This window comes from Anneissia japonica, unplaced genomic scaffold (assembly GCF_011630105.1).
Source record: "Anneissia japonica isolate Jap-2015-1 unplaced genomic scaffold, ASM1163010v1 scaffold9_len2422644_cov172, whole genome shotgun sequence".
NCBI lineage: Eukaryota > Metazoa > Echinodermata > Crinoidea > Comatulida > Comatulidae > Anneissia > Anneissia japonica.
Window position 1 is genome coordinate 1,471,712 of NW_022758107.1, and position 15,296 is coordinate 1,487,007.

The 15,296-nt window shown below is 32.6% G+C and overlaps 1 protein-coding gene across 1 annotated transcript in view; it reads right to left on the reverse strand.

Annotated features, from left to right (window-relative positions):
- The window catches only part of LOC117125134 (vacuolar protein sorting-associated protein 13A-like), an 89,413-nt gene that overhangs the window by 11,967 nt on the left and 62,150 nt on the right, over positions 1 to 15,296 (reverse strand). Inside the window, exons 48-55 of the mRNA XM_033271534.1 lie at positions 14,390 to 14,513; positions 9,623 to 9,754; positions 8,536 to 8,622; positions 7,729 to 7,968; positions 6,946 to 7,041; positions 6,195 to 6,200; positions 1,256 to 1,360; positions 485 to 637 (exon numbers count right to left, since the gene is read on the reverse strand). Of these exons, the coding sequence (XP_033127425.1) occupies positions 485 to 637; positions 1,256 to 1,360; positions 6,195 to 6,200; positions 6,946 to 7,041; positions 7,729 to 7,968; positions 8,536 to 8,622; positions 9,623 to 9,754; positions 14,390 to 14,513 (943 nt within the window). The remainder of the gene's footprint in view (positions 1 to 484; positions 638 to 1,255; positions 1,361 to 6,194; positions 6,201 to 6,945; positions 7,042 to 7,728; positions 7,969 to 8,535; positions 8,623 to 9,622; positions 9,755 to 14,389; positions 14,514 to 15,296) is intronic.

The following is a 15,296-nucleotide window of genomic DNA, read 5'->3' on the forward strand; positions in this document are numbered from 1 at the left end:
ACACAGGATCTCCAAATACTTTTGGCTATTGTTACACCATTCTTACACCAATTCTGATTCAATGTTCTATATGTATGGATAGGAAAGCAACATCCAATCAGAAATAAGAATTGTTTTCAGATTGGTGTAACAATACCAACTGCATTTAAAGAAATCATCTTGCATGAAAGAGATAATGTCTAAAGACATCTTGAGGAAACAAGCTGTATCTATAAAAATGTCTGTTATTCGCAGTGCATTGAAACTAGTATGTTACGTTACTGTAACAAAGTGTGATTTTATTTGTTTCCAATTCAATTCAAAATGATACATGGCATGGTATCAGTACTATCCCAAATGCAAACATGAAGAATGGAATATCACAAGTTTGAGGTGGGGAGGAGAGGGTGGGGCACATATTATCTTGTATCTTGTTGAATAAAAATAGGATGACATGATGGTTAATAGGAAGAGAGCATAAGATACAGTAATATAATAAGCATACCTGGCCACTAGCAACATCATACTGTAGCAAATCTGGGCCGCTGAGCTCCTTACAGATGACGTCATGTTCAGAGTGATTGACAAGCAAATACTCAGGTGTGAACACAATGATCTTAGTCAATCCAAAGTTACTGAACTGATTCTTCACACCAATCTGAAATTCCAAAAATATTGAAAATGATGAGGTCACATGATACATTTTCAACACAACACACATCTCTTACCAGGATCAACGCTAGACAAATATCTGTGATTTGTCCATATATGGACATAACGATGTCACAACCATATATGGGAAATAATAGGTATTGTCACATATGCCAACATGATATATCAACTGATGTATCTAAGCGTATTGATATGGGGAGGGGGCTGATAGGGAGCAGAAAGGTTAAGAGGGGGCCTTTGCAGACAAACTTAAGTGTTTTAAACTACTTGAACATAATATTTATAAGAAAATAACTGATAGGGGACCCTTTAGAAATGCAGGCTTTTCTGGGAAGGTGCATCCCACAGCCAACTGCAGATACACCACTAATCATCAATGATAGGGTTTTAAAAGTAGTAAAAATAGTTGTTCATCCACTACCTACTTGGAAACATGCCCTGACAATGAAAATTTGTTTTCTCGCTGAAAAAGGCCAGTAGTTGACACACTCCATGCTCGAGGGTTAAAACAAAAAACCCCAAAATTTGGGGGAAGGGGAATTTGTTACACTTTTATATATTACATTTTACATTAAAGTTAAGTCAAAGTAATTCAAAAACTTACATTGTAGTTTTGTCCTTTTCCAGAACATGTGATGAAGCCTGAACTACCAACCGTATCCAATGAAAACTTATCTGACCAATCAGAGTCGCATATCTGCATAGTGATCTGTAAAACAGTCATTAACACATGATAGCAATGTGCTCATTACTTATGTGGGGGGTGTTTGTAGCTATCTGAATCAATGATAGAATATCTCTCCATCTGATCAAGTTTTCACAGGGCAAGAAACTGAGAGTCAGCATTGGGGTGGGGCTAGTTCACTTGATGTAAACTGTTATCATTATTAGGGTCATACTAAGCCAAAAACACTCTCCCAGTGAACCCTACTAAGAATTTTATTCCGGGATCCTAACTAAGGCCCTAGTTGGCCCCAAATTGATCAGACCCCAGTCAGCAAATCTTTGGAGCCACAATTGCTCTTTCGCTGCAGCCTAGTTATCTAGAGTATTTTGAATAGGACGTAGCCATACACAATAGGGACTATAATAGAGTAGTTTAAGAATGTGAATTGCTGCTTAGAGCTAGTACTTCAGCTTTAAATTACAAAAGACCTTGTTTTATATCTAGTAAGCACTTAGTATCCATGATAAATGGCTAGTAGTAGAATTTTATTTATTACTATGGTATGAAACTCTAGTTCTGGGCTAAGTATACCATAATAATAAGAGTTAGTAACAGTGTTGTTAGTTTTAACAACCCCTTCTAAATAACGAATTCCACGATTGGTTTAAACTAAATTGACCCATTAAATTGAAGTTTGCATGCATGTCTGGCCCTTCTCTTTAACCCTGAAAATATATATTCATAAATATTCTCCAAATAAAATAAATATATTATATAACATATATATATATGTATTGAATAAAAATGGATAAAATTTTCAAAAATAAGTTATATTTAAAAGCTGTCAAATTTAATAGAATGAAATGCAATTAATAATAATAATAATAACCACTAATTAATCTCAGATAAGATAGTATAATACATACTCCAAGTATCGAAATGCACACCATCGTGTCGGGATTCAATATTTCGACATTAATTATGTCATCATCAGGAATGTATGTATTATACTATCTTATATATACTAATAATATATAAAATTAATACCCCAGGTGTACTGAAATTAGTTTTTTTCATGAGTAACCTGCCAGAATAATACAAAAGATGTAACAAAACATTTGAAAACTTAAGCAAATTATTACATTTTCTTTGACAAAAAATGGTGCATGCCCATAATTCTACATTATCAGTTTGGGTATCACTTTACTCCAATACTCAAATGTCCTTTCCCAGAAAAAAATGTTGTATGACCATATATAGTCTACATTATAGTCATGTGATGTCATCATGACCATATTTAGGCTCATCATATGTTTTTGTCAAATAAAATTTGATACGTCTAAACAGGGCTGCAGATTGTATTATTCACATCAGAATTCAACCCCAAGAACTTCCAAAGTGGACTAAATACATTAAGAAATTCTATAAAATTTCATTACAAATAATATGAATTAAATAAATGAAGGAATTAAAGTAAACCACAAAGTAATTCTTTCTTAAGATAATAAGATGTTAGATCTTTGTTTGAGAACGCCGAGTTTGCATATTAGGTTTTACAAAATAGTAATTATACTAAAGCTCGGGCTTCAGCTAATATACATACCGTATATATTTGAATATATGCCCTGCTTTGAATAAACATCTCCCCAAATAAACACCCTTCTCTAGAGCTTCATTTGGAATAAATGCAACCCCCCATCCCAAATGACTTTAAGCAAAACTATTGAAAGCAACACTTTTCTCAATACATTCTATTAATGTTCTACTGCAGTTGAATTGTATTACTCTAACCTGGTTGCGATCTATTAGTCTCTACGATCACACAATAACACATTTTGTTGTTATTAACACCCCATTTTACACCAAAAAAATATACCCCTTTGTTCGATAAATGCCTCCCTCGAATAAGTTGCCCCTCAAAAAGCCTTCTCAACAACAAGCACCCCAGGGCATATATTCGAATATATAGGGTAAACTTATAATATCAAAATTTAATTCATTTTCAGCCAAAACATAACAATGGATGTTTCTCACCAGTAGCTGAATGAAGTTATTTCATTATTTTATACAACTTGCTTTGGTTAGTCCATGGTTTACCCTGCCTAGCCAAATGCACATGATATTAGTACTGTATATGAATTTATTTTCTGTGCATAGACCATACATTGCAAGCATCTGTGTGAAAACAGCTTAGTGCATTAGATACCTCCTTCCAATATACTGTAGTTAGAATAGCTTACTACATAAATGACCCTCTACTCATATGTTTAAATATATATAGCCTACTTATAGTTAGAGCAGCATATTAAATGGATGCCCCTTCCCTAATGAAGTTAGAAAGATACCCTACTCCTTTTATACAAAGAATATACCTTACTTATGAGAATGTTCAAAGCTAAATAAACAAATAATGTGAATCAATCTCTCAAAAAATATTTTGTCCTTCACCAACATCATTTTTTTTAAAAGAGAGTGAATGAATCAGTGTATGTAGAATTAACAAAATGTCCCCCAAAATAGCAAATAAAATATTATAATAGTAATGATCACATGATATATTAGATCTTATACCAAATCAGATCAAATAAGAAAATAAGATCACGTGACTAAAGTCAGATCCCAAGGAAAATCAGACGACATGACCAAAATTAGATTACATGATGAACCTGAGAGTAAGAATGAGACTAACGAATGATGTCTTTTACAAGAATTCAGTTGATAAGAGATTTAATAGCGAATGAGGTTTGCATGAATACTGTAGGTTACTAATATACTAACACTAATCGTTGGAATGGTCCCTTCAAAATGCAATAAATTGACAAACTGAATATTGTCTCTTACTTCACCTCTTATATCATACAATTACAACAACCCAATCAAAGTTGATACATTTTCTCTTGTTGGTTAGGATGGGGTGGAAGGAATTGATGAGTAGAAGGAAAGAAGAGTAATAGAAGGAATGACAGAGAAAAAATGGATGGTGTGGAAGTATAGTTTTGCTGAGGGTCCCTAATGATCAGCTTCTGCTGGATGTATCACCCTCATTAAATATATCAAATAAAAAAAATTAAACAATACAGACGGCAAGAAAAGAATAGGATGAGAGGAATGGATGAGGATGAGGATGGAAGGAAGGAATGAATGGGTATGAAAGGAACGGATGAGGTTCAAAGAATAAATGGTGTGAAAGGAATGGCTGGGGTAGAAGGTTAGATGATGGAATGAATGTGCAAGATTAAAAGAATGGGTAAAATGCAAGGAAGTGGTGATAATGAAGGATTTGGGAGATGGAAGCAATAGAAGGCGATGGAGGGAAATGAAAAAATGGATGGGAAATTAAGGAAATAGATTGTAGAAGCATGGATGGGTTGAAGGGTGGACCAGATGGAAAGAATAAAAGAGTTATTATAGGAGAGATGGAATGGATGGTAGAAGGATTAGATTTGGTAGAAGAAATGGTTGGGATGGAGATGGATGGATGGAGCAGATGGAAGGAAGGATGGATGGGGTAAAGATATGATGTGAAAGAATTGTTGATCTGGAGATTGAATGAGACATGGAATTCAAACATAAAGATTACAATAAACACACTATTAAACATACAAGGGAAAGACACAGACACACTCTTGATAACATAACATGGTCTTTGTGACTGTGGGAAACACCTTCAAAATAACTGCACAATAGCAAGCATTCTGTAATGCATTATTTAATACAAATTTATTCTTGCAATATTATTATTAAATAGTAATCTTTGGTAGTAGATTTTCAAGTGTTAAAATCAGTATGAAATTTAGAAGCAATTATTTAAAAAATGTGCAGATTTAATGCTGTTAATTAGTTATAAAACAGTCGTTTATTAATGTTAAATCATATAGTATCATTCAATTTAATGTATTTTTAAAAAATTATAATTAGCTAGAAAAAAAAAACATGAAATCAAATGTAATGTTATATACCAAACTATATTGTGTAATTTTCTATTATTCTTTTTACAAATTTTAATTTAAGAGCTTAATAATTGTTATGTCACCTGTATAATGGCTTCTATAATGTCATTAGAAATATTTTAATCAGTATAAATCCTCATTATTGCTTCTATAACAAGAATATGAATGGATTTATTCGGTGTGAACACCAAAGATAATCCATGAAAGTCCTCAGACCTATTTCCAGTAGGATCCTTCTGGTAGTGATTGGGTAGTACACCGGGAATCTAAATTTTTCAATAATCCAAAAATTTATCAACTTGAGTATAAAAAAAATTGATTACCACGATTTGCAGACTGTTAACAACATTAAATGCAACTGAAGAAGATCTAAAAAATCATTCATAAATATTTCCAATAAATTTAACAAAGATGGTGGTTATAAATTAATTAATCACAGATGTAAACTTTAATACCTGTCTCTTATACACATCTAGATGTGTATAAGAGACAGGTACAGATCCATTCAACAAATTTCACTATTTGGGATCAAGGATTTCACACAGGAGTAATAGTGGAGGATAACAACAACAACACAGCAAGTGATGAAACAATTAATAAACAGGAGTCTTTTAACTAAAAATCCAAAAAAATATTGTCAACCTTTATAAAGTTAGTGTGATAATTTGTCACATTTTCATCAACTTCAAATTTTAAAATCATCATTATCAGCATCATAATTATTAATATCACATCAAAATCATCATCAGCAGTAGCAGTAATAGTAGCATTATAATCATTTTCCATATCATAGCTAGAATGCTTTTGAACTGTGTGTGTTAAGAATGAAGTATATATAGATAATTCAATCTTCAGCAAAAAAAAAAAAACATGCAAAAGATCATTTATAGAATTCCATGCATTTGTGCAAACAATTCCCATCTTACCGTTGTCTGTAGAAAAGACAAAATCAGGCAAGAAAAACAAAGAAAATTGGTAATTATCCGCATTAAATGGAACACTATGCATATATAATACTTATTGCAGTACACTGCTTTCCAAATGCTAAAAGGAAACTTTCATTAATGTTTATAGAAAACAGATATACTGTACAAGCAGTTATAATGGTAAACAGTAAAATTGAAAATAATATTCATTAGCAATTAGAGATAAATAGTGACACCAATCTACAATAATTGTGCCACACATTTCAACCTGATCAGGAATATAAAAACATGCTAAGAACTCATATATACTAAATATAATACTGTACTATACTAATATATTAAATACTATAAAATATTTGATATAATTTAACATGAGCAACACCATTATGGTTTATAAATCAAATGAGCAATTGATGGATTCATTCATTCATTCATTGTGTTTATAAGACATTCTGAGGGGAAAAACCAGTACGCTCATAATATACATGCACGAGTCATTCTAAGCCATGTTCAAAATCAATTAACAATATCGTTAATGAATTTTGTTTATCCTTTTAATATAGTACCAATCACGGGCAGTGCACATTTGTCCTGTACTTAGCCTACAAAAGAACATTATTATTGATATACAGCTGCCAGCGGTGCCTGCGTGGCCTGCAGTGCTTGTGGGCCATGTGAAGATGTATATTTTCATCTACCTAATTGAACTACTGCAGACTAATTTTAATATGTACTAGAATATTTTGTTTACCTTATTTTTTCCAGGTGTGGATTTCTTGCTTGGGTAAGAAAATAAAATTGGTTCTTTGGTATCAGCTGCATGCTCAATGATCTCATCTTGGGATCCCTACATTCATAAACAATATTTTTTTTCACCATTTACTGAATATACAGTAATATTAAATATAATTTTCAAAAATCAATCTTATTATTTTTACTTCCTTCTCAGGAATGGATGGAAGGAAAACAGTGGATGTGGTTGAAGATTGACTAGGAGGAGAAAGAGGAAAAAGGAAAATAATTATTTTAGTGTTCAAAATGTATTGTCCGATGAGTGAAGATGAACAGCTTGCCTTCCAATCCGAGGGTCCTGGGTTCAAATCCTATGACAGTAGGACTCCACTCCACTCCCTAAGTTTTATTATGAACTGAGTTTACAGAGCATAACTGGGCCCTGCAAGAGACCAGTAGATATCTACTGTGCAAGCTATCCAGTATAAAGGTCAAAAAAGGGGGAAATAAAAAATCCCCTCAAACAATCTAAATTTTTCAATAATCCAAAAATTTATCAACTTGAGTATAAAAAAAATTGATTACCACGATTTGCAGACTGTTAACAACATTAAATGCAACTGAAGAAGATCTAAAAAATCATTCATAAATATTTCCAATAAATTTAACAATGATGGTGGTTATAAATTAATTAATCACAGATGTAAACTTTAATACTGTATATTTATAGTTTCACATCTAAAAAGCACATCCACAGAGCAAAATACAAGGATTGAATCAACAAAATAAGAAAGGTGTTTACCTTCATTAGCAATGGCAGTCTATATCGAAGTGTTTGCTCAGTTTTATTGACCAGCCAATAAGGACTGTAGATTGCCATGTCCAGATACCCGCTGCTGTAGTCCGCCCAAACGCCCACCTCGAGCCAGACGTTATCGTGTCCCTGACGACTGCCTCGGAAGCCCCACTGGAAAAGTGGAGTTTTCAATGTTTCTCTCAATGTGATTTCTCCATTCCAATCCATACCCATGTAATTTTCGATCTGAAGAGTAAAAAACATGTATTATTCATTGTATATAGAGTAAGAGCACAAAATACTAGGGATTCGACATCAGGGACTGGACAGGTCTGGCAGCAGATCATGATAAATGGATGCTATATGTGTTTTAGATGCCATCAAGATTATTATCTCAAATTTAGACAGATGGTACAGACTAAATAATGTATCACAGAGAACAGGTATACACTACTGTATGTTGCTGTAAGTAATATTTTGAAGGATATGAAATAGATGTTTTTATATAATTATTTGGAAGAACTTTAATAATATATTATTATTTGTTATATACTGTATAATAATTGTATACAATGAAATATTTTTGGAAGATTCTGAAGTTGTTAATATTTAATAATACTGTATATTACATTACAATTATCTAGATACACATTATATTGTATCCTAATGTTCATCTGTCAGCTGATACATGTAAGTTTTACGTGATATGATTTGTCAACAGAGAAAAAGTAATTCCTAGGATTTTTCAACGACAGAAATGACAACATTATGAAAGAACGAATGAATCTTTAAAAATTGATGATATTGTCTTACCCTCATATGCATCATGGTTTTGCCCATGACAACATGTAGTAAGGAAGACTGGTTGGCTTTCTCAATACATATATTACCATCCGTACCCTATTTCATTAGATAAACAAAATAGTTTAAATATTGTAACAGTTATATTTATATATTTTTATACAATGATACAAAGCATACCAAATTTAATTCAATTTTAGTAAATACACATGTATTTCAATTAAACATAAATACCAGAAATATATAATTTAATAACACTTACTATTTCACACGCTAAAATTCCTAATTTACTTGTTTCGTACTTTAGAAATGTAAAAGAAAATTATTTAAATGTTGACTTGAAAGGCCTAGTAAAAAAATACTTTTAATACTTTTGGCAGATTTGTGAAAGGGTGTTCATTGAGTTGCCCTTGTGACTTGACTCAACTGAGTTGTTCCCAGTAGCACTTATTTTCACAAGAGAAGCAACTGCCAATCAGAACGCTCATGCACTTCAAATCGCTTGCAGTTGCTGGCAAGTTACCTAAAGGCCAACTCAAACAGCATTGTATGACAGTCTCAACCGTCGTAAGAAATATTAAACATGTTTAATATTCTACAACTGTTCCTGACACAAACCATCGCGTCTGTGTTTAACTCACACAGATCCGAAGTAACAATCGCGTCTGGCTGTGTCGTAAGATGCTGTCCAAGTTGGGCTTGAGGTCTGTTGAATGGACCTTTCCGGGGTGTCAATCAAACTTAACAACTGACCAATCAGATCAGTGCCAGGAAGACGCGTGTCCAACAAGCAAACGTGATGTCTCACAAAAGCAGGTGTATAGGTACATTTTACACTATCGTTTTGTTAGGACCATGGCAACAATATCTAAGGGGCGGGGCAGGGCGGGGCGGGGCAGAGCGAAAAGGTCTATCAAGTTGTAAGGGCTACATAAGCTTAGCTTAGTGTTTTCATTTAAAAAAAAATATAGATTAGATTCTGGACAAATTTTTTTATGCATTTCTTTGAAGTGCCTTGAGAAGGAATATATTGCGAAACACACTAAAGAAATACAAGACCATTACCCATTGAGGAGCAATATGAAAAGTGGATACCTACCGCAAGAGTGTAGTAGACTGGGAAAGGCAGGAGGTTCCTCAGCATGACCGCAGGATGTAGATGAATTATGTACTTGGGAGACTGAATCGATGACCCCTTCACATAGCGTAGCTTATCCATCTCAGTGATTGCCTGAACATTCAAAATACATCACAGAAAATTACATATATCCAAATTATTAAATACAGGTCTTCATCTAATTAAATACCCCTCCAATTAAAGACCACTTCCTGTGGTCCCAAATTAAAAAATGTGGCAAAGACAAGCCAAACCAGTCACTGGTCGCAAAATTGATTTTTAGTTAATTAATACACAGTTAAACAGTAAAATGAGAGCTATAAAATGGTAAAAGAATCATTTAAATTCGGCATTTCCTTATGAAGTTACAAGCATCTAAGTTTAAAACATTTAGCTGTTTAAAGAACAATAATTGAGAAATCAGAATTCAAAGTTTATAATTTCGGGAATTTCTCAGGCAGAGACTATCACCAAATTGTTAAAAATTGTTGTTTTAACATTGAAAATGGGGTAAATAAACAGCATAGCATGATGTATAGATATCTGAAGGTTAGTTTAGTGCAATGAAATAGATTACAAAAATGTTGATATTCCAGCATGTTTTGGCCATTATCTCTGTAACACGAATTGTGAAGAGTGAGAGGTTTGGCTTGTCTTTGCCACAAATGTCTTTTATATTTATTATTGTAATTGGAGACCAAAGCTACAAAGACAATGGAAACTCCAGTCCCAGAATTGGTCTTTAATTGGAGGGAGACATCATCCTAACAGAAAGAAGAATGTAATCCTTAAAACAAATTTTAATTTTAGTTGTTGTTTACCAATAGAATTTATGTGTTACTGTGTCAAAACTATAGAAAGTGTGGATATAAAAATATAATAAGCAAGAGAAGAATTTGTAAAAGCTTGCTAAACATCTCTAGCTATGTAAAAAGCTAAACCTCCTAAACATTGAAAGCTTGTTACATAAAATTTTAATAAATATTTCAGAACTTGAATTTTTAACACCAAAACCAAACACTGTAAACATCTCAAAAATAAAAATACTGTTTGTTATTTCATTCCACTTTATAAGGAAAAGAAAATGGTGATGTTAGTACCATGTGATAACTGAACAAAATAACCCGACTCCTTGTCATTTTATTCGATAAACATTAATTATTATATTTGTTTTTTAGTCCTACTATATATATTTTGTCTATTTTTGAAACATTTCTATACATTTTTAAACAAAATTGTTACATTTTTCCAGAAACACTGATAATAATAGTGTACAAATAGTTAGTCTTCTCTTTGTAGTTTTAAGCTTTCATTGAAAGTAATTTTATCAGAGCTGAATATGTTACATAGCAAAATATGATAAATAAATAATCCTAACTCAGTAAAAAAATTACTACAGTATATCAATTGAAAAAAAAAATTGATTACTCATGCTAAGTATGACTCTCTAGTAAGTCAGTTAGATATCTCAAATACCTAGGTTTGGTTCACCAAAATTGGAATATAATAAAAAAAAAAAAAATAAATAAAAAAAAATTAAAATAATTCATTCAAATAAGCTTGTATATACCAGCTGAACATAAAACTGTGGTTCTTCAGGTATAAGCTCACCTTTCTTGAACAGAATTGGGCCGAATTTTTAGGGTTGTTTTACATTTTAGAACCAGAAAATGCCCACAATAATAGTGAGTATGGTGGCCTAGCTATACTTAATAACTGGTTGGAAGAATTACCATGAAAATTGCTCAAAAATTATGAGTGGACTTCCACTTTGGATAGTTTATACCCAAGGAACAGTGGCATCCTCTATACAATGAATATCATTCAATAAGAAAGTATAATACATACTCCAAGTATTGAAATACACGCCATCGTGTATTTCAATACTTGGAGTATGTATTATACTTTCTTATCTGAGATTAATCAGTGGACCTTTCGGTTATCATTCAATAACTGATTAAGATTCAATAAGTTATTTAATTATAATCAGTGGCAGCGCCAGCAGAAGTCCAGAAGGCACAAGACAGAACTGTTGGGGCACCCTGAACCATGGTCTTGGAAGAAACAAATCATATCAGGTGAAGTTAAAGGAAGGAGAATGACCTACACTCGTCACTGAGCTGAATCGCGTATGAGTATGGTCTGTGACTACCTAGCCACTTTATAGGAACTACATATTCACATCATTCCACAACGATAAGGGCTGAAATGAACCGTAATATCGGGATAACCCCATACTCTTCCGCATTCAAGCTGCAATAGGCTCTTTAAAGTGCACACAGCCAGATGTACACACTATACCTCTAAGTCCTTATCTGAGAAGACTTGGTTCTACCATCCCAACCCTAGACGAGGAACGGCTGGAACCAGCGCAAATGTTAAGGCTGTAGTAAGTGGCACCCCTGTCTTACCGCTCAACCATTGGACTCGCCTAAAAGAGTGTCATTTCCAAGAATATTGACGTGCATATCTTTTTAATTTGGTCACACCATGGCGGGAATGAGGGATATGTGGAGCAATTTCAGCAAGTTTAGACCCATACAGGGAAATTTGGACACCATCTTGGAGAATCTCTGCTGCTGCCACTGATTGTAAATTCAATAATCAATATAATTCAATATTCAATGAAATTCAACAACACTTACTTAACGCAATTCAAAACCTATATTCACAAACACTTACGTATATATATATAATAGTTTACAATGAACCTTTAGCAAAGCATGCCTTTCCTTGCTAGGCAGTGCACAGGAAAATGACCTCACACACAAAGGATAATAAAATACATTGTGCTCCGACAAGCTGTGATACCTCTCAACATGGTTTACAAAGAACAGACAAATGTGAATATTAAGCGATTGTAAGTATATAAATTTAAACAAAATTTCAAAAACAAAACTAAAATCCAATGCTACAATTCACTGAGATGGAGTAAAAAAAAATAACAGGAAACTAAAATGAATGAACAATAGTTGCAACATCACTGAAGTTATATAAGAAACTGAGAAAATAAAAATATTCCAAGTAAATTCTTATAAATTACGACTCACTGGGTCTGGGTCCATTTTAACCTGTGTTAAAAAGTACATTGAGATTTTGAAATCTTTCAAACCATACAAGTAATCTAATGCTCTTTCCAGACTATCAAATTTTCATTGACAAAAAAAAAAAAACTGTTGTATGCCATATATAGTCATAATGTGCCTATATATGGTCATAATGTGATGTCATCATGACCATAATTAGGCATGTCTCATGTTTTTGCCAAATAAAATTTAATAGTCTGGACAGGGCAGGTTTATGCAGAAAATCTAAATTATGAACTGCTTAAAAACAGTGTACAAAATGACATTATTAATGAATGGCTGTTAGCATGCACAAGAAAAATATGCAGTATGTTATGTTACAGACGTTTCATATACACACTTTAAATATCAAACTACTATACAATTTAGTATGCATGTATTTGGAGGTTTGTATGTAACGTAATGGCAAATTCCTGCCAATACAACAGTTTGGGTGGATTTACAGTTTAATTTTCATATATACAACTCTATGAAAGTAAATACAAATATACAGTTGAACTTGCTTACGTTGAATACAAAATGGTATTCGGAAATTGTTTCCACTTTAGTTAAAATTTGACTTACAGATCGTTAATTTGGCATGTAAAATATGATTGATTAAAAATTATTCGAGTTAGGCAAAGTTGGCAAATTTTACTATTGTTGGTTAATAGGATAAAAAGGTTTTTTTAAGTTGATATACCATTCTTACATAAACAAAATAATTTGGGAATTTAACAATTTAAAAAAAAAATTATAATCATATTTATAATCTGTAATGATAAAAAAGACAAATATTAAACAAGTTAATAGTAATACTTGATTAAATTGTTCATAAATTGATGAAAAATATCCCAAATAATTTTTTTTTATCTTAGCACAACACAATAATCAATGTAATCTATCTGTAAATATCTATAAAGAATTAATTCTATTAATTTAAGTACGCATTGAGCAGTTTCTAAGTGGATATGTGTACTATATAAATCATGTTTATTATTATTTATACTTTTATTGTTGCTAATGATAATATTAGTATGCTTTCAGAAAATATTCAAGGTAAAAGAGCATAGAGAAACTAATCTATGGATACTGCATGATCAAAACAAGATATCAAGATTCTGAATATGCTGAAAGTAACTGCCTCTAAGGATCTTGGAATCATGCTCACAAGTGTAATACATACATGGGGATGAGATGGTGTGTGTATGCTTTAAAAGGAGCACAATTTATAATCTCAATTAAACATATTTTAGAGAATGTGTTCTAAAAATGATGGAAAAACAGATAAGCCCTTTCTGTTGTATTGTGAACAACAGACCTCGAGGGCATAGTAGGAAAGACAAAAATTAGGGAGGGCAATAGTGTATTATGGGAACATTGTGGAAGCTGTGAGTGGGGATGGTTAGAAGTGGGAGAGGAGTACATTTAAAATGAAAAAAAATGTAGGGGAGAACAATTTATGAACCAATTTTAGTGATAGTGTAAACCAATTTTAGTGATAGTGTAGGCTATTTTAACATACAAAATCGGAGTAATGTGGCCCTGTGTACCTCAATGTGCTACTAGAGATATCTATTAGTCATTACTACAAAAACCAATACAATATGAATAAAAATGAGGTCCACAAAATCATGTATTCAGTAAAGCCTGGTTAAAAAGTTACTATTACTATTTTACTTACATTGAAGCAGAATGGTGTGTATCCAGGCTCATTCCAGTCACAGCTGAAGCTTACATACTTTCTGCCTTGTTTCTTTTGAGCAAGCAAATCCTTCCACTTCAGGGGAGTAGAACACATCTTGTACCTACATGCCAACATTCAAGCTATTATTTTATTGTTGTCAATGAAGGGTCTATTCACATTATCAGTTTTTTTTTGTGACAAATACCTGTGATGTGCCCATATATGGGTGTGATATGACATCATCATGCCTATATATGGGTGTGATCAGGCCCATATTTGGAAAAATCACATGTATACTTGTGTTTGAAAACTTGAAGGTGAACAGCTTAAAAAAGTTGTACACTGAACCAACTATCAAACAGTATAAGAAGCACAAATATTATTGAAAAAAAACCACTAGTATTATGTTATCATGGAATGCTCAAGGTAAAATATAACACTAATGATATCAGCTTTTAATTAATATTAAAAATTCTTTTCTGGCAAGCTTAAAATATTATGGTGATGAGGTTTAAAATCAATGATCTCTGTTGTACCTCTGTGCTTCAAGAAACAGTGGTGTTGCATACACAAGCACAAACATGGTGAAAGGTTAAAGTCAGGCTCCGGAGGGACAAAAATGTTTTGATATGTTGTACAACTGATTTTTCTAAGACAGAAAAAAAGTAGTTTGAGCAAAAACTGAGCAACGGTGAATGAGATACAGATTTTTGAATATTTAAAAACAGGGGGGGGGGGGGGGGGGGGCGGAGGTGTAAAAATGGGTGGTTACGCCCCTTTTTCCAACAGTTTTTTAGTATTAAAAAATCTGTATCTCGTTCACCTTTCCCGAGTTTTTCGTCAAAAAACTTTTTTCTGTCTTCAGTTCTACAACATATCAAATTTTTTTTTTCCTCCCGAGTCT